Consider the following 20,639-nt stretch of genomic DNA (forward strand, 5'->3'; position numbering starts at 1 on the left):
GTCATCGGTTCGACTCCCGGTTGGGGCACATGCCCAGGTTTCAGGCTTGATCCCCAGTGGGGGGCGCGTGCAGGAGGCAGCCAATCGATGATGTTTTTCTCTCATCAATGTTTCTATTTCTCTATCCCTCTCTAAAAATCAGTGAAAACATTTTTTAAAAAAACTTTCTCATAAATGTCAAAAAAGCATTTGTGCGAAGTAAAAGGACATCTCTTCCTTCTATTCATCTACTCATTCTACTGAGAATTAAAGATTTTATTTTGTTTTTGTAAAAATGAAATCCTGTACTAGTGTAGTGCTCTAGCCCCTTTTTCTTTATAAGACTAATGCTTTTGATGGTGCTATTGTGAAAGTAACTTATTAAACTTTGACCCCACTTTAATTTCTGGGTGGTGGAAAGTACAGACAGTGCAGTGAGTAGAAAAATTAATGGGTATTGGAATCTCAGATTTGGGAGTACTCAAGTTCTACCACAGGAGACACCTTGAATCCCTGGGCACATTACTGAATACTGAATATAACTGTACTTCAGTTTCCTTACCTATATTGCAGGGATTCTAATATTTCACAAGATTCAATGAGAATATATGAAAATGCCTGCTTTAATAGTGTCTCTTTCTTTTCCTAAAATTTAGTCTTAAAACCTAAAGACTAAAATCTTTTAACACATCTATGAGAAAATTTCCAGTCATGCCTTTAAGTCTCAAGAGAACAAAAATGACTTATTCCACTGAGGGCAACAAAGGCTAAGAGTATAAAGTTATGCAAACCAATTCTGCAGAGAAACTGACAAGGCTTTCCATTTATGACCAGCCTAAGGAGAAACTTCCTTCAGTAGTTGGAAGATTTATATTGTTGTTTATTTCTAATTACCTATTTCAGAGCTACAGCTTGTTTAAAATAGTTCATAAAAAAAAAAAAATTAAAAATAAAAAAAAATAGTTCATGATATTTCTACCAAATCAGTAATAATGACTGTAAGCTTTTAAATTAGAAGATTATGCTCACTCATAAGGCCCCAAATATCCCTAAATAAATCAAGCCATAAATAAACTCTTCCTTAAATTAAATTGTCTCCTCTTTTAAAAAGGAAAACCATCTAATGTTTAATCAAGCAAAGAAAAAATTTCTATTTTGATTCTTTTTCTTATAAAATCTTGTTCTCATGATGATTACTTATGTGGTAGCAGATAAAGCTTCTCCACTACCAGTATGTACCAATGAAAAAACCCACACCCAATGCATTATCACAATGGAGGAAGCTCCTTTCTTCTCTGAGGCAATATAAATATGCATGTTGCTCTGTGTGGAAGATGCATCATTTGTGTAGAAAGTAAAGTAACAAGATCTTCCTCAGAGTCAAAAAATTTTTTTCTGGTCGTTATTTTGGCAACGAAATGTAACACTCTTTGAAAGATGGTGATAATCATTAATGTTAACAGCCTTTCTAATTTCCATAAGAGAATCCCACATATTCAGGATTTTTCTTTGACTGTGCTAACTTGCTTATTAACAGACAAAAACTAGAAACTAACTCCTTAGAGCAATATCAATAATTTCATCAAGTTTCATTGTAGAGGGAAATAGAATAGTTTCCCATTTCCTTAAAACTTACTTCAAAATATTGGAATAAATGTCGTAATCCTAGAATAGATGACTTCATCTGAAACTTGACATAAATGTGCTTCTATTCTAAGCTAAGCCAGGTTGAATACCGTCAGCACATAAAGCTTAAAGGTCTTTCCAATTTCATGTGGCTGCTTTTTTTGGCAATGAAAGTCAATTATATAGAAGCCTTAAAAAGAGGGGAGTGGATTCTATGATAGAACAAGTTCTATCACATTCTGGTAGTTTCAAATGGGAACTTCTACTTCCAAAAAAATGCAAACTGTAGAATATATTTCAAAAATGGAAAAATATGAGGTATTTCAGCTGTTCCAACTTCATATTTAGGTTGGTGAGAACTGTGACCACATTAAAACACTGAGGCTTTGTGTTCCATCATCTTTGGAGTTTCATTACTTTCATTTCTTTTTTTTGTTGTTACATTTTTTAAACGCTGGAATGAAATATAGTGGTGGGATATGTTTGTGCCTTCAATATGATGATGCCAATAAATACAGAACTTACAATTGTGTACAAGAGTGTAACCATTAATAACAACATTACTCAAAAAAATTGTCTTCTCTTTTCTCCAAAACTATTTCAAAATTATCAGGAAAAACTCTAGAAAATATAAAGAACCCTTACAAATCAATACTAAGAAGACAGTCCTTTTTTTTTAATAGGCAAAAAATTTGGACACTTTACCAACAAAAATATTTGAATGGTTAATAAGCACCTTAAAAGATGCTCAACATCATTAGTCATCAGTGAAATGCAAATTAAAACCACAATGAAAATAATCCACTAGAATGCCTATAATCAAGAAGACTGACCACACCAAATGTTGAGGAGGAGATGGAGAAACCGGAACACTCATACACTGCTGGTGGGAATGCAAAGTGGTACAGCCACTTTGGAAAACAGTTTTATAATTTAGCAAAAAGTTAAGCATATACTTACCATATGACCCAGCCATTTCATTCCTAAGTATCTACCCAAGAGAAATGAAAACATATGTCCGTCCACACAAAGGCTTATAAGCAAATGTTGATAGCAACATTATTCTTAATAGTTCAAAATGGAAAACAATTTAAATGCTTTTCATTTGGTGAGTAAATAGACAAAATGCAGTATTTCCATGTACTCGATTACTTCTCAGCAATACAAATAAAAAACTACAATACACACTACAATAAGGATAAAACTCAAAAACATTATGACATGAAAAAGAAGCTAGATACAAAAGACTACATATTGTATGAACCCATTTACATGACATTTTTAGAAAAGTTTTAACTATAAAGACAGAAAGTAGATTAGTGGTTGCCTGGGACTTAGAAGGGAGCAGGGATTGATTGCAAAACAGGAACAAAGGAACTTTTAGGGGTAAAGCAAGTAGTCTAAAGCTGGATTCTTATGATGCTTGCACAATTATAGGTGAATTTCATGGCATGTAAAATATATCTCATTAAAGCTTTTTTAAAAAAGTAACAAGATAAAAACCAAAGAAAAAACTGGGGTACAAATCTATTCCCCAAGCCATCCATAGACCTTAGGTTAAGAATTTACATATTATCTATACTTAGACTGATTAAATAGTTGATTGTTTATTATTAAACAAGAATTTCCAATAACCCTTCATTACTAAAATTATTTGCTGTAAAACAATTTTTGTAAGGAAATTTTATATTTTTTTATAACTACAAAACAAACAACTCTCTACCACTATTCTCAATACAGAACTGAGTAGCATTACATTTCTGTATAGAGAAATGAAGGCAGCTAGAAGAGGCTATTTTTCCTTGCTCTTACTCTAGCTTACCTTTGGCACTTTCCCTGTAACTAAGGTGAAGATATATCCTGGCTTATGCTATTAAACATTGTCAGGACAATTCTGGTTGTTCCCTTTTCACTCTCAAAAGTGTCCTGGGTTAGACGATAAATTATACACTCAACCTGTATACAGCGGAGTTACTCGCATCCTTCACTTCCATTAACTAGAAAAGACTGTAAAAATTTCACAGTGAAGTCATTTTATATTTGAGGATCTAGGGCACAGAGAAATTAAAATGAGAACCTCCAAACCACATTTTTTAGATTAGGGGTCTGTAACACTACTACAACCACCCTTTAAAGAATAAGAGTTCCTGGTGGGTGAGCACTATTTCTGCAGGGTATGTGCACTTTTCTCTTGGAGATAAATAATGCTAACTCCATTCCACAGATAAGAAGTCATTTTGAAAAGTTAATTACCTTCCCTAAGGTTATAAGGTGGTTAAATGGTAGAAGTGGGACGGATGCAATCCTAGGTCTGCTTGACTCCAAAGCTCTTCTCAGCCTCTAAGCACAATGCCTCTCCTGAAAGGGAACATGAGTACAGGTGCGGGGATGTGCATGTGTGCCGTGTGCAAGGCATCCAGAGCAGTTCTTGAGTTGAGGTCCATGACACTAGGTATCCCATGAGTTGGTTTAAAGGAGTTTGGTCACTAAGAAATTATAAGTAAAATTTCCTATGTGTATATATAAATTTTCTTATAGAGAAAGAATCTAGAGCCTATACCAAATCTTCTAAAGTATTTATGGCACACACACAAAAATAAGAGCCTTTTAGATTGCTTTGGTAGGGAGGTTAAACATTTAAGATAATCTGTATATTTTATATCAGCGATCATAGTCATAACTAGAAGATTTGCCAAACAACATCATTAATAAGCAATTACTGCCCTAGCTGGTTTGGCTCAGCGGTTAGAGTGTCAGCCTGCAGACTGAAGGGTCCCAGGTTCGATTCTGGCCAAGGGCATGTACCTCAGTGGCAGGCTCGATCTCCAGCCCTGGTTGGAGCACATGCAGGAGGCAACCAATCGGCGTGTCTCTCTCACATCCATGTTTCTCTCTCTCTCTGTCTCTCTCTCTCTCCCACTTCCACTCTCTCTGATAAAACAATGGAAAAATATCCTTGAGTGAGAATTGAAAAAAAAAAAAAAATTGCTAAGAGGCAGTATATATCAGTCATATACACTAGGTATATAAAGATCACATAATGTGGTATTTTAGATTTTGTACTTGTAAAAAATTAGGGTCAAGCCCTCATTTGATAATAGAATATGACTCACAGTTTTGACAAAGAGCAATGAATGAGGGTAGAGCTGTTCGCTACTGGTGGCTAAACTCTATTAAAGTAGCTGTGTATTAAGCAGAATTTTCTCATATGTTATATTGACCTAAAGTACAATTATTTAAGAAGTACAAAATAAGAAAGATGTATAATTTGATGGTAGTAAGGACACTGACTTACATTAAATTAAATACTTTTGGGCTTCTATTTCTTGATAACTAATATGAATTAGTTTTCTTATTGGTAGGAAATTTAGAAGCCACTCTTTAAAATACATATATATATCCTTTTAGCTTTTGTAAAAATATTACCTTCAACCTCTCATGCAACATAAGGGACAATCTACTAGCATATATGTCCTGGGATAACATGCAGCCAGATACCCCAGTACAACTGTCCCGTTGTTACATTACTGAAATACTTCCAATACAGACTGGTATACAGGACAATAGTAACTCCATTAAGTGGTAACATTAATAATATAAATTTCAATATAAATCCATTAATTCAAGTTAATTGCCTCTGAATATCTTAACAACCACTTATAGATGTCTGTCCTATTGTAGTGTAACTTAGTTGATACTGAATATACATAAATTACTGAATACATATTAATATATACTGATAATATATAACAATTTCAGACAATATCACAAAAGCTAGAAAATTTTTTATGAAATGTTGTTAGTTCGGCAAGAGCTGAGAAGATTCAACATTATGAACAGCATTCTGTACATTGAGAGAAATTCTCTTTAGTGAAACTACCCAGTGATGTGACCCTGTAGTGGTAATGGAGAAAGGTAACAGGACCTGGGAGTGGCGCTGGCATAGATGTGGACAGCACCCGCCCGGATGTTTAATGGGCCAAGACAGTGTTATGCGTTAGAGTGATAGCCACCCAATGCTTTGGAGGGGCATAGGGAAGAAATGAGGTGGTGGCAGGGGGAAGTGGCATTATGGTCCACAGGCCTTCGGCCACATGGGAAATGCTGGCATCTGCGTACGTATTGAGTTTGGACTGGGGTCAACATACCTACCTGTCCTCAGCTGTAACAAAGCGCTGAGTGCTGCTTTTTTTTTTTTTTTTTTAAATATATCTTTATTGATTTCAGAGAGAGGAAAGGAGAGGGAGAGAGAGAGATAGAACCATCAATGATGAGAGAGTCATTCATCGAGGCCGCAACCCGGGCATGTGCCCTGACTGGGAATCGAACCCTGATCGCTTGGATCCTAGGTCGACGCTCAACCACTGAGCCACGCCCGGCCGGGCTGCTTTTTAATTTATATATGGGCATAACTTTGTCAGTTCTTAATGTCTCTAAGAGATAGGAAAAATAAAGCCAGCTACTATTTTCCTTGTTTTGATTCTGGCCTATTTTTCCTTTCAACCTTTCCATATTACAAATGAGTAATTGCAAATGGTATTTCCTCCAAGTTTAGAGAATTTAGCAAATATGAACGCAATGTCTATATATTCAGATAACTAAACAGCTTTGGGAAGGGGTTCTGAAAACACTGCAAATATCTATACTGATTAAACACAGGAGACCCTAGGACTTTCACAGTTCATCTGGGGTTTCTTCAGCTTCAGGTACCCTTATAAATTTGCAGGATACTCTTTTGATGGTTGCTCTACCTAAGAATTAATGTTTATAAGGTTGAAATTAGAGTTCTATCAAACTAAACTTTACACAGAGGAAATATACTTAATAGTCAACCCTAAACAAATAATCTAAACTGTAAATTACAATACTGGGTAAGAGAAATAACAAGAAGAAGAATAAATATATCTCCTCTACTAGTGTAAAAACAACCAACACTTAGGTCCTGCTGCCAGTTCGAAGCATCATGAACATTTACATAGGACCATATACAGTATATAGTCCTCAAGCATCTGTTCATTCTTTTCCATATCAAAGAAGGATATTATAGCCTTGAGCCTAGAGGAAAAAAAGGACAAGCAAGGGGGGGAGGTTCAGACTTTCAATTGCTTCCATGTAGGCTCTGATACCATGAGAGGCTGGAGTATCTGAGTATTATCCACATAAGAAGACGCAATGGTTAGAAAATACCAAAGATGGTGCTTATGTGATCTTCACATTAACTATGTCCCCAGTTTTAAAAAAATAAAAAACAACAACAAATAGCCAGTAATATTCCTTATCTATGAAAACTTGATAGGTCTATTAAGTTTTCTTACTGATTTCTCCTCTAAATTCACTGGATCCTCATTCAAATTTTATTTCTCTTCTTTAGCACCCTCCTTCTTTCTCTGGCCAGAGCTAATTTTAAGTAAAAGAGTATAGTTTATAAATTTGTATGTCAATTAGAGAATGGGAAACACTTGACTTAAGGGGGGAAAAATTAGACATAAAAAAATGGATTTGCCAAAACTCACCATCAGAGGGCACAACAGTACTGCAATAAACAACACCCAAATTCTGCCAAGAAAGCCTCTGGTGCACCTAGAAAATACAAAGACACATCTACAGTCAGGACAGACAACAAATGTTATATGCATATGTGCGTGTATATAATAAATAACAGCATTTTGAGCGCTTAAGTAATATGTATCCTTTGTAGAAAGGTAAAAAAGTACAGATAAAAGAAAATAAGTCTTTCAAACTCCCATCATCCTAAGATAATAGTAATGAACATTTTGGTTTGTTTTCAAGATTTTATACGAACACATTTATATACACACATCACACAAACTGTTTTTCACTCACTTTTAAAAACACTTAATATTGGTTTGAAGTGCTGTCAAGTGTTAACTAAACTTTCCTGCTTCTTCTTCTTGCTGATTTTTAGACCTGCATTTCCATCATGTCTTTTACTAGGTATCATCAGTTAAGTATTGTATCATGAATTTACTGTTATTGGCTAGATATTTAGTCTTTTTGTTCACTCTCCTTTAAAAAAATAAAAAAACTTGGTCAGGCAACTTCATTCCTGAAGCCTTCACCACTATCATATTTTGAATGTTAGAAGGAAAACAGTCACACTCATATCTGCCTTTAATACTTCCTCCAATAGTGTCATTGTGCATTTAAATCTAAAATTTAGGTTCTCACATTAAACTAAGTTTCAGAAAGATTCTGGAATTTGTTTCTGACTTGCCATACACTTAATTTATTCCTTTGTACCCTTTACTTCCTTTGTGCAAGCCCCAAAATGTATTAAAGCAGGAAGGGAGACATTGACTAAAAATCAGTGTACAGCCTCAGAGACAAATATTATATTCCACTCCATCAACCCAAAGAAAAACCATTCAGGACTCTATTACAACTCAAGCCTCGACAAAACTATGGTGTATAACAGACTTTACATCCTTCATGTGAATATCATTAACTCCACCTCCTTCCAACTTAAGAGAGCATACAGAAATGTGAGGTTGGCATTTATTTAAAAATGTAAACAATCATTTAAAATTCCTTGACACTTCACAGTTGATCATGACACAATAATATGTTTTGACACTGGCATTGAGGATCTCTAAGTTATTATATGCAGCGACTTTACTGTGGACTGTGATTTTCAGACTTTTTAAAAAGTTGCAAAACATTTCGTTAAACTCAATCTTACTCAGAGGTCCAGGGATGCTCTGGTTAAAGACAGGTGTGCTAGCAAACACTACAATCCCAATCATCTGCTTGAGACCCCTAAAGGGACTGAAAGAATCCTTGGGCTTTTCATTCATTTGAAAACTAATGCTAGAAGTCAAAGGAAGACAAGTCGTACCCCTTATTCTACAAATGAGAAAAGTGAGACCCACAGAAGGAAAATAACTTACTACGAGTCATATATCAGAATCAGAAATAGAATCTAGGTCTCAACACTCTAATCATCTATAGAAACACTCAGAGCCTCGGTCTTGTTCTCTAAGTGCCTCAATTTGCTCAGCTATAGCTTTAGGAGTTAGGATATTTAGGTATTTCCTAGCAATATTTTATTTAAAATGTTCATTTTATTTCTTCTGAATAAATAAGACAAGTACATGATATAAAACTCAAAAGTACAAAAACAAAGTAAAAAATTACATCTTGGTCTTCTTCCCATCCCTGTGGCCCAGCTACTCAGTCTCCTCTACAAAGGTTAAATCTGGGTATCCTATCAAAGAAAGTGTTTACATATATGAGTTTGCACATCTATGGATGTATTTGTGGAGGTTTTAAAAAACGCAGCCGATAGCATGCTGCAGTCCCATTACTCATCTGCTTGATGTTTAACTTAACTCATTGGTTTTCAGTCCTGAATGGAACTACATGGTACATCTTTACAAATGTCCACTGACAATCATTTATAATTAAAATACATGATACTAGAATGAATATTCTTGCATATGGGCAAAGATATTTGAAGATAAAATATTTCAAGAGAAAGTTCTAGGTTAAAGTTATGTACACTTTCAATTTTGAAAGCTATTGCCAAATTGTTTTTCATGGAGGTTATATGCATTTACATGCCTACAGATGACACTCTTGTTCACTGAGTGTCTGGTTCCTAACACTTTCCTGAACAATGTGCTATCAAACCTTTCTATTTTGCAATATCACAGGTGAACAGTATTTCACCATAGTTGTAATTTGCACTTTTTGCATTTCCACTGAGCATTTATTTATATTTTTATCTGTCTAAGCATTACTTGCATTTGCTTTCCTATGAACTGAGTATTTATATCCTTTGCCATTTTTTTTTTTAAATCCTCACCTGAGGATATTTTCTCCATTGCTTTTCAAAGAGAGTGGAAGGGGAGAGGGGGAGAGAGAGAGAGAGAGAGAGAGAGAGAGAGAGAGAGAGAGAGAGAGAGAGAGAGAGAGAGAGAGATCCATGTGAGAGAGACACATTGATTGGTTGCCTCCTGCATGCACCCCGACCGGGCCAGGGATAGAGCCTGCAACTGAGGTACCTGCCGTTGGCTGGAATGGAACATGGGGCCCTTCAGTCAGCAGGCCGATGCTCTAACCACCGAGCCAGAGCCTGGCTAGGGCTCCTTTGCCATTTTTTTTCAATTTGACTCTTGGTCTTTGAATATTATTTTATGAAAGTTCTTTAAATATTAAGAAAATTAGCCCTTTATCAACAAAATGTTACAAAATTTTCCATTTTTTTACTTTGCTAATGATGTTCTTGTATGCACACAGTTATCATGTTTTAGAATCAAATTTATCAATCTTTTTTCTGTTTAAGGGGCCCATCTCATATATTTTAGAGACCTTCCCTACTTTCAGAATATTATAAAATTCTCCCATGGCTGCTTCTAGTTTTCCAGGTTTAAATATTTGATTCATTAGGAATTAATTTTAGTCAAAATTAAAAAGTAGAAGCCCAATTAATTTCCCTCTAATGATAACACAGCTCTCCCATATATTGAATAATTCATTTTCCCTCTTATTTGAAATGCTACCTTTATAATTTTCCAAATACGTATATGAATTTGGATCTTTTTCTGAACTTCTAATAATCTTTCTCCTCCTGTTCCAGTAACCACATTGTTTTAACATGCTTGCTTTATAATACGTTTTAATATTTGGTAGGATGGGCTAGTTTTCCCTTATCACTTTTCCTTAAGAATTTTCTTGGCTATTTTTACTTGCTTTTTTCTCCATATGAACTTTAGAGTCAGTTTATCTAATTACACACACACACACCCCTATTAGGTTCAGAAGCAATATTGTGCAGTGATGAAAAGCACAGAATCGGTAATCATCCTGCCTGAGTTCCTATTCTGATTTAGTAACTTACTCTCACTGCAAGCTTGGGCAAGCTTTTATACCTGTTTCTTCACTGAAAAATGGACAAAGAGTAATACTAGCTCCTACCACATAAAGTCACTGTGAGGAGTAAACAAGTAATACACATAAGGCATTTAGAACAGTGCCTGGCATAGAGTTAAGTGCTCAATAAATGTTAGCTAGTTTTTGTTTTGTTTTGAAGTAGAGATCATATTAACTCCATGTTAATTTTTTTCCATATCAACATAAGGGAAACTGACATCTTTATAATTTTGAGTCTTCTTACTCAAGAACCTTCTTACTTAAGAAGCCTTTCCATTTAAGTCTTTGTATCCCTGAAAGATATATGGTTTTGTATGTCTTTCTTCCTTATGCAATGCTTTTTGAATAATCTTGTCCAATATTAAGATCATGCATTTTTTTGGTTGCATGTGTAAGTTATGTCTTTGTCTATCCTTTAATTTTATTACTCTTCTTGAGTTTCTTTGTTTTAGGAATGACTATGAATAGTTTTTAGTGTGATCTAACTGGGATTTTCTATTAGGAAAGTTTAGGCTATTTATATTTATTAATATAACATATACTTAGTCTCCTTTAAGTCATCAAATTTTATGCTATAAAAACCCTATGCTTTCTGTTTTTGTTGCTTTATTTTCTTACAAACAGTTTATTAAATGGCTAGTTCTTGCTTTGTTTTAGTTATGCATGTATTTCCTCTGATAACATGGAAAATATACTTTTTTGTGCTAGTAGTTATTTCAGAGTAAAAGTCTAAGTTCTTTTAACTGCCTTAAGGCCCAGTATTATCTCTGACTCATTTCCTACACTCTCCCTCCCAGTCACTCTGCTTTAGTAACTCCGTTTCCTGCATGTATCAGCTATTCTCTCGCTTCAGGGCCTGTGCAGCAACTACTACCTCTGCTCAGAACACTGTTTCTCTAGGTAACATCAAACTTTCTCCCTTCCTTCAAATCTTTGCTCAAATTTCATTTTCCTACACTTTCCTAATCTGGCCCCTTAGTATTACATAGCAACTCCATCAATTGTATACATATGCTATTATGAGCAATGATGAACTTAATATAGTTATACTTCTTTTTTCCTCTCTACCATCCAATTTAGTTTACTTTATTATCTATCTATCTACTATCTATCAATCAACCTACCTATTAATCATCTACCTACCTATGTACTCCCCACCTCCATACCTCTCTTACTGGGTTTATTGATTTTTAAATGATATCTTTTGAAAGCCTGATAAAACATGAGGTTTGTACCACTTTACATCATTTCTGTCCTTCATTCTTCCAATTTTTGTTAGTTATATTATTACTACATTGTCAAGGTTTTAAACATTCATATTCTGCTCTGTAAAACCTAATCTTCACATTTGCTTTAGTCTTAATTTTATGAATCAATGGCCTCTAGGCTTACTACCAGTACTTTAACTATAGTTTCTCCTTTCATTTCTTGGTTGAGTAAACTTCATCCTGTAGAAGTAGGGCTCATGAGAGCGAAATTACCTGAAGCTTGGCATGTTAAAAAATGTCTGTATTTGCCTTTATATTGAATGATTATTTGGACCGGTACAAAGTTTCTAAATTACTTTTCCCTTGAGGACGTCAAAGGTAAAGTGTTACTGTTGAATGGTGCTTTGGAGAAGCCTGAGGCCAGCCACTCCTGGAGAACTGACCTCTCTTGGCTTGTTGGCATCTGTAACTATAGGTGTCATCTCTCGGGGCCTTCTCACACACACATTTGGCCTTCACTGACGCTGGCAGCTTTTCTTCATATATTATGCTTTGGGATTGCAGAAATCTCTCTGGTTGTGCTGAAAATCAAGTTTGTGTTTCTGTTTCTTATTCTCTTTATTTTTAAAGCCTCACCCGAGGATATTTTTCCATTGCTTTTCAGGGAGAGTGGAAGGGAGGAAGGGAGGGAGAGGGAGAGAAACAGAAACATCGATGTAAGAGACACATCGATTAGCTGCCTCCTGCATGCACACTGACTGGGGCCAGGGATCGAGCCTGCAACCGAGGTACGTGGCCTTGACCAGAATTGAACCCAAGGCCCTTCAGTCCATGGCCCTGCGCTCTAACCACTGAGCGAAACCAGCCAGGGCTCTTATTCTCTTTCTTAAAGTAAGATGATTTCAAGAGAAGGGACCTTTACTGGACCATTATTTAAGTAGTAACTTTTTAGTATGGACATTTTCAAACATACACAGAAGTAGAAAGGACAGTGTGATGAATTTCTTCCATGTACCCATCACCTGCTTCTGTATTTATCAAAATTTTGTCAAACTTCATTCATCGACATCCACACAATTCCTCCCCCCTCCCCCCAGAGTATCTTAAAGGAAATTCCAACCATCATATTGCTTTAATGGAAAATATTTCATATACATCCACTAGGCCATTTAAAAACAGGAAGTCCTCAGTCTTCCATGATTTTACAAATTATCCTCAACAATAACAAAAGATGTTTTTGTGGGACAGAGAATGACATACATACATTGTTGCTTATGAATATTATTTGTTAGGATGCTACAGAACATGGGTTGGCTGACCAGCCATCAGATTTGTAAATCAAGTTTTACTGGGAACATAACCAAGTCCATTCATTTACTTATTATCTATAGTTCATTCATCTACTTCCACTACAAGGACAGAATTGAGTAGTTGTGTAGTTGCAGGAGAGCTGAGTAGTTGCAATAGAGACTATATGGCACACAAAGCCTAAAATATTTTCCATCAGGCCCTTTAAGAAAATGTTTGATAACCTCTGTTGTAGAACCCTGCCTCTATAGTTTTGAGGTAATTTACTTTTCCAAAGTCCTTTCCAGTCACTTACTTCTATAATGACATTTGACAATTATAAAATATTACTTATAAAGTGTTCATAAACACACATATAAGTCCTTTTCTTTATTTAAACCTTCTAGTAGCTTATAGTCTGATAAGGCCAATAGAAACAAAAATGAATTTGCTCTTGCCTTTTTCTTTGAAATATGGCAGCAGCAACAACAAACAAAAGCAAAACAAAAACACCCGAGAGAAATATAAGTGCTCAAGGCCAAAAAGACATCGCTACTCGAAATTATTCCACAACTATCCTAGACTGAATATATTTTACTGTTTAAATTGCATATTCTTAATAAATCACAGCAAAATAGAAAGCTTTTAATAAATACTTGACAAATGCTGAAAAATTTTAAAATATGTCAAGAAGTTAAAAACAAAAAAACATTCAGGCAAATGGCAGGTATTAGTCACATATTTAAATTTCATAGGTAGAGAACAAGACTAAAGTTAAGAAAGTAAATATTCAGAATGTGCAGAAATCATCAGAGAAAGAGCAAATCTCTAGGCTTGATATTGCCAAATGAACAAGGTGATTTGGTGCCAACACAGACCCTTGAAAAGGAAATACAAGTTTATACTTTTAGTATGAAAGAGTCCACATCTTTGAGAAGTAACTTAAGAACTTCTAAGAAAAACAGGGGTTTGCAGTTAAATCAAAGTATAACATCTGCCCTGGTATTACAACCATTTTCCTTTCATCTGAACTCCAGAAGAAAAATGCTAGTGTTATCAAGTTAGAGTGATACTATAAAACACTGTGATTTTATTTTCCCAAGTCATAAGATTCAAGCTAATAAAAAATCAAACTTTAGTATTATAAAGAAACATTTCATGCCCTCAGAGCAAATTATTAAATTCAAGTCAAAACTTACTTTAAAATTCTTTACTTCTATCATAAATTATACAACTTCCCCTACACTCACCTTTCATTGTTCAGAAGAGCAAACTCAGCAATGCATTCCTGCCAGCAACTTCGAAGACTGTCAAGTCTAAATAACTTGTCAATACCCCCAAATATTCACAGGCAGTTGGACATTAGATCAGAGTAGGCAAAAAAGGAAGACAGGCAGAAAGAATAAGGTAGTTGCTTATTAACCCAGTTCCCTTATCTAAAAAAATCTTGGGATCTAATTTCATAGCAAACAAATATTTTTTAACTGTGTCAAACCATATCACACAATACTATATTAACTATATCAAATAGCTTTAAGTGAAATAACTATGTTTATATGTTTGTCCATGGCTAAAACCTTGTTAAAAATAGCCTCACTATACCACAAGTTTAGATATGTTAAATTACACCTCTCTGTTACATTTCCCTTAGTATATATAACATGAAATGCTTATGAGAATGGATCTTTTCAATATATGTTCCAAAAGTTTCCTTTTTTAAGACCAGACTACCCATGTTTCAACAACTTTGCCAAACCTATCTCCAGAATCCAGTGCTTTTAAGCATACTAGGATTAACAGTATAAAACTATTTCAGTTGGTCTAAAGCAAGACATACCTATAACAGATTCTACATTATGGCATCCGTTTGCACCATGTCCTTGATAAAATAAAACTGTTGAAGCATCACATCAGAAATAATTTTTCACTAGTTTTACTCTACCAATATACTAAAATAAGTACTGTGGCTTCAAACCCTTGAAATCTGATATAGGGAGAAAACACCATAGTTAGAAGACTTGGGCCCAGTTCCAACTTACAATCTTTAATTTCAACCCTAAATCTCTTTTTTAAAATTTTTAAATTTTATTTTTGTTTAAAATATTGCATATGTCCCTTTTTCTCCCCAATGACCCATTCCACCCAGTCCCCTCCCCCTCCCCAGTCCCTCTCCCACCATTGTCCGTGTCCTTGGGTTGTGCATATACGCATATAAATTCTTTGGTTACTCTCTCCCCCTCCGCCCTCTCGCCCTCCTCTATCCCTCTAACATTTATCAGTCTGATCTATGCTTCCATGTCATTGAATCTGTTCTGTTCGTCAATTTATTAAGTTCTTTAGATTCCACGTATAAGTGAGATCATGTGATGTTTGTCTTTCTCTGCCTGGCTTATTTCACTTAGCATAATTTTCTCCAGGTCCATCCATACTGTCCCAAAGGGTACGAGATCCTTCTTCTTTACAGCTGCATAGTATTCCATGGTATATATGTCCCACAGCTTTTTTATCCACTCATCTACTGCTAAGTCTCAGTTTTCCCATCTATTAAGTTTAAAACAACAACGATAACACAATTGACCATTTCACAAGGCTAATATCATATAAGGATAAGTGACAATATAAATGTGACAACATTTGAGTGACTAACATTCTACCCAAAAGTAAGATATTAGGAAATATCTAGTCTAGGGTTAGACTAGATACAGGGCATATTTTATTCTTCTTTCAATAATTTACCAAGGAAACAAAGTTTCTGACACAGTTTAAGTGAAGGCGGTATTTATATTTTGTGAGTTAAGTTACATATTACAGTTTAATATTAGAAAATTATTTTCAGCCCTGGTCAGGTAGCTCAGTTGTTTAGAACACTGTCCCAATATGTCAAGGTTGTGGGGTTGATCCCTGGTCAGGGCACATACAAGAATCAACCAATGATAGAGAGAAAGCCACGATGGTGGGAGCTGCGGCAGTCACCTTAGACCCAGCGATAGAGGCTGTGTGTTGAGGAAGGTAGACCCACAAGATTAGAGGGATCCTCAACATTGTGGAGCTGCCGTACTAACCCTGGACTGCTCTTGCTGTTACGTGAGAGGGAAATAAACATCCTTCTTGTGTAAAAAAAGAAATGGTTATGTCTGGACTAGACTCCAGTTTCAGCTCTGAGTTCCAGTGCACATAGTGCCGTGCTGTGGTGCAAGGACACCCTCAGCCCTAGCGTGGGAGTCCAACATCTACTAAAACTTCCCTGTGTGGTCTAGACCCCTAGTCACCAGAGGCAGTCACACACCTACATTTGGAATATGTTTATACCCTGATGGCTGCTACACTTTCCTTAACGGATGTATTTTACTCCCTTGGCTCTCGTGACAGATGCGTTGATGACATCGCAGCCGGAATTTCTGCTTCCTTGACTGACACCCGCCCTCCCCGACTTGGGAACTTCTCTTCTACTTTGTTCTTTTCCTTCTGTTTCTTAAGAACCTGCTGTTCACAGGAAACGTGAAAACTGCGCCCCCTTTACATCATCCTACCCTTTTCTTTACAACTATTATTTTATCTAACATTTTTTGTGAAACTTTTCACACACACATCAAAATTGTGTGAATTCACGCACACAGTGAATGCCCTTTACACCCTTCACCTGGATTCCACATTATCATGTCACCTACCCATCCCACTATCTTACAGAAATCCTTAACTTTAGTAGTTTCTCCTATCATTTTAAAACGTATTAGCGTCCTCCAGCTCCACTTCCTTTACAACCTTCTTGCGCTGCTCCTACATTTCCCCTGCACCTCTTTCCACCTGTCACACTGTGTCCTCACTATCTGTTCAGCGACGATCCCCCTGAAGACTGCCTTCGCTTCTTTATATATTGGCACCCTCCCCTCACCGTACACTAGGAGAAAGTAGAAGCTTAAGGAATATTTACTTGAGTTGTCGCCTTTGTCTTCTTCCTTATATTTCAATATCTTTGACAAGTTTTATAAGTTGCACTGTGTCCAGTTTCCCTCCCATGGGATTTATTTTACTGCTAAACTATTCTGAGAAATAAGAAAGTAATAATTCTATGAGCATTTTGGGAGATATTCAAAGTACAAATTTTCTTATATACATTGAATCTCTTTTATTTTTAGCTGCTGTAGGTGTAAATGTATTCCATGTTGTATTGAGATAGCCATTAAATATACACTGCTAACTATTATTTTTAAACAACAAAAACCCAAATGCAAAACTCTTACGTTGAAAGACTCACTGCCTCATAAACTCTAGCTTTGTACCTTTCAACAATCATTTGTACTGTTCAAAGCAGCATATAGACTGCAGATAAGGGAATGAAATCAGAATGTAAACTACATGGGAAAGTGAACTCTCTATAAGTGTTTATTAAATGAATAAATGTAGCTGGTTTGAAAGATGCTTTATTACGAATAAAAATGGAACATCATTGGTGGTTCTTTTTGATTGACATTTCAATTTGGCTATGGTTCTTTTCATGACCTGAATTCATATTTCCTTCCACAGTACTATTAAAGTCTGTGGAATCTCAGTATTTGTTGATATAATAATACTAGTGAAACAGGTAGTTGCCATCTATAAATTAATATATTGGGCTAAAGCTCCCTTTTCTGAAGTGGCATAAAAGTTAGGAAAATAAAAACTTTAAAAAATATTTTATTTTGGCTTTGATGATGAGTAAAATAGGTATTAATTATATTATTCTCTATACTTTATGTAACTAAAATATTCTGTAGTTTTTTCTACTTTGCGGGTTCCTAGGGGGCTATAAGGTTTCTGTGCTTATTTAGATAACTGCTACTTAAAATTTAGTCCATGGATTTGCAGCATCAGCATCAGATGAACATTAGAAATGCAGATTCTCAGGCTTGACCTCACACTTAGTGAATCATAATTTGCATTTTAACAAGATCACTAGGAAATTCACATGCCCATTAAAGTTTGAGAAGCACTGCTATCATTCACACAAATGAGATTCAAGGGGTTACGTTAGTTAAGTTAGGTGTAGTAGTCTCAGACATTTTACCTTTCTCATTTGTCAAGACCCCAGTATAAGTAACTAGGCCTCGTGAGGAGACAACATCACATAACAGAAAGAATATTGCACTGAGTTTGAAAAACTAGATTCTAGTCTCTCTCATTGTGTGACCTTGATGGTTCTTCTCATGTATAAAATAAACAGGTTATATGCAACATACACTGTAAGGCCCTTCCAACTCTGAAAAGTCTATAAATTTAAGAAATAAACCCCAATACGTATTTAGGGAAATGGTTCAACTGTATGTGATATCTCAAGAAATTGGGTCTACTTTTAATAGTAAAGAGGCCTTGTCCATCAGTTACTTTATATTTATGTCGGCTTGAAAAGTAACCTCTGTCTTTCGTTTTCGCACTTGCTTTCTGGAAGATGCATAGTGTGAATAACTTAGGAAGTGGGTGGCTGCTATTAATAATTCCCCTCACTGCTTCCTTTGTTCTTGAATGCTTATAAAACACAAGTAATAGACAGGACTCAGGAAAAGGAAAATCAGATTCTGCTTTTGTACAAGAGCAGGAGAATGTTACTGTTTTAAGAAAAACATGGCTGAAGCATTTAGAGGAAAAGGATTATGATGCTTGACACTGTCAAATAGGTGAGAAAATAAAGAATAATAATATGCATGTGTACCTATATATACACACAAGTGTGCATAGATAGAAACAAAGTGTATGCGGCGAAATATCAATGACTGATGAACCTACATGAAGGACGTAAGACTGTATGTACATTGTACTCTTTCTGCAACTTTTGTGTAGGTTTAAAATTTTTTCCAAGTAAAAGTTGAGAGAGAAGAACAACATAATTCTTGAGGTATGTATATATATATATATATATATATATATATATATATATATGGCAAGAATTTTATATATTTTATATATCAACTGACCCAAAAATTCCGTTCTATTCTCACTTTTGAAGGTAAAATATAATAAATGTATCTACTTTTCCATAACCTTTAAAATGCAAAAGAAAACTAGGCTAAGGAAAAAAGCATTACAGAGAGGGTTTTGGTATATACTCCCATGTTGCTCCTTCGTTTTGCCATGTAGTTTCAGATTTGCCTTTTTTTTCTTAGCTAAGGATAAAATAAAAGGGGGTAAAGTGGTGGTGGAGAGAAGTCATCTCACATCTTCCTTACGTTAATAAAGTAAACATTTCAAACCAAAAGTAGTCCTTGTGTGATTTTCAGTTTTGCTCTAGCTTCAGCTAATAATGAAAAAGAAAGTCATTACCACTCACAAATATAAATAACTACAGGCCTTCTTCATTCCCCTGAAATGAGAGGGACACGCCAGCTGCTATAAAAATCACTCTCCAGCCTCCCATGTGTTGTGTAAGTTAATAGACTTATACCACAAGAAGAACAAACCATAAGAAGAGAAAATAATAGCAAAGTACTTGGTTTTGCTCAGAATTCCATTTCCATTTATTGTAAGTTATTTTACCCAATTAAACACAAAATGAACGTCCGTCCATCTGCATCTGTAACATAATTGTCCTGTTTAACTGTAAATCTCAATCCCTAATATAAGCAACAGAACCGTGCACTAGCTGACTGATAATGTCCCCTCAGTCCCTCCAGGCTTCATCAACAGGAGTATCACAGGAACAACAAACACACCTCCGGCTGATGACCTGAGGCGCGCCCGTCCTGTCTCTCACACTCTAGTCTCACACAAGTGCACAGGCTTCACACCTTTCCTCTCTGTCTGCCTTTAGCAAAGGGAATTGACTTTTATTTGCTTGATTTTTAATAACATCCTTAACAAAGCAGCTCGAGGGTGTAACTTCAGATAATGAACACATTACTTTAAATTAATGTAAAAGAATAAGTCATTAAAGGTCTTAGTGCAGTACGAAGGGGAAGATCAAACAAGGTAGTTTAAGTAATTTTCATAGCAGGGTGGGCAAAAGTAGGCTGACAGCTGTGAGGACATGAAACAGTTTAGTCTTGTACTATTATTTATTAATTACTGTATTACTGTTTGTATTACAACTGTAAACCTACTTTTGCCCACCCCCGTATCATTCAAAACTGAAAGCACTCAATCTAGAATGGTCCTCAGCCCATTCTGCCTGACTCCAGCCGATCCCTCCATCTGTTTAGGGATCACACGGGGGTCAGTCTCTTACAAAGCACTGTAGTCACAGCGTTGCACAGAGACTGGCAGGTCCTCATCTCTTTACATAGAGATCCCCGTTACCATGATCACTACCATCCTCTTTCTTTTCTAAGTATGCACAGGGCCCAATTTTTAAAACTGTTTTAGTCTATTCTACAAAGAATTTGGGGGCAACAACAACATACATATGGTGGTAAATTTTTTTAAAATTCTAAAATGAAAATTAAAAAGCCAGGACCCCCAAAAAATAAAAATACTAGAAGACAAAGATGAGGGAAAAGAGAACGTGGGCCATCAAAGCCTTCGCAACTACTGTATTCAGTTCCATCTGGGCTAAGCCTCTGGTAGCCAGAGTAATGTCTTTAGGCACACTTACGTGTGTCCATCCTTTGGGTACATAGTGAGAACAACTGCTGGGTCGTAACACATGCCTATGTTCAACTTTAACAGATATTGCCACTT

At 35.7% G+C, this 20,639-nt stretch overlaps 1 protein-coding gene across 1 annotated transcript in view; it reads right to left on the reverse strand.

The window, feature by feature from the left end:
* MCU (mitochondrial calcium uniporter) overlaps window positions 1-20,639 on the reverse strand; it is a 166,933-nt gene that overhangs the window by 33,078 nt on the left and 113,216 nt on the right. The window contains exon 2 of the mRNA XM_087824349.1: window positions 7,119-7,185. Coding sequence (XP_087680475.1) covers window positions 7,119-7,185 — 67 coding nt within the window. The remainder of the gene's footprint in view (window positions 1-7,118; window positions 7,186-20,639) is intronic.

Source organism: Miniopterus natalensis, chromosome 14 (genome assembly GCF_054644295.1).
Source record: "Miniopterus natalensis isolate mMinNat1 chromosome 14, mMinNat1.hap1, whole genome shotgun sequence".
Lineage (NCBI taxonomy): Eukaryota > Metazoa > Chordata > Mammalia > Chiroptera > Miniopteridae > Miniopterus > Miniopterus natalensis.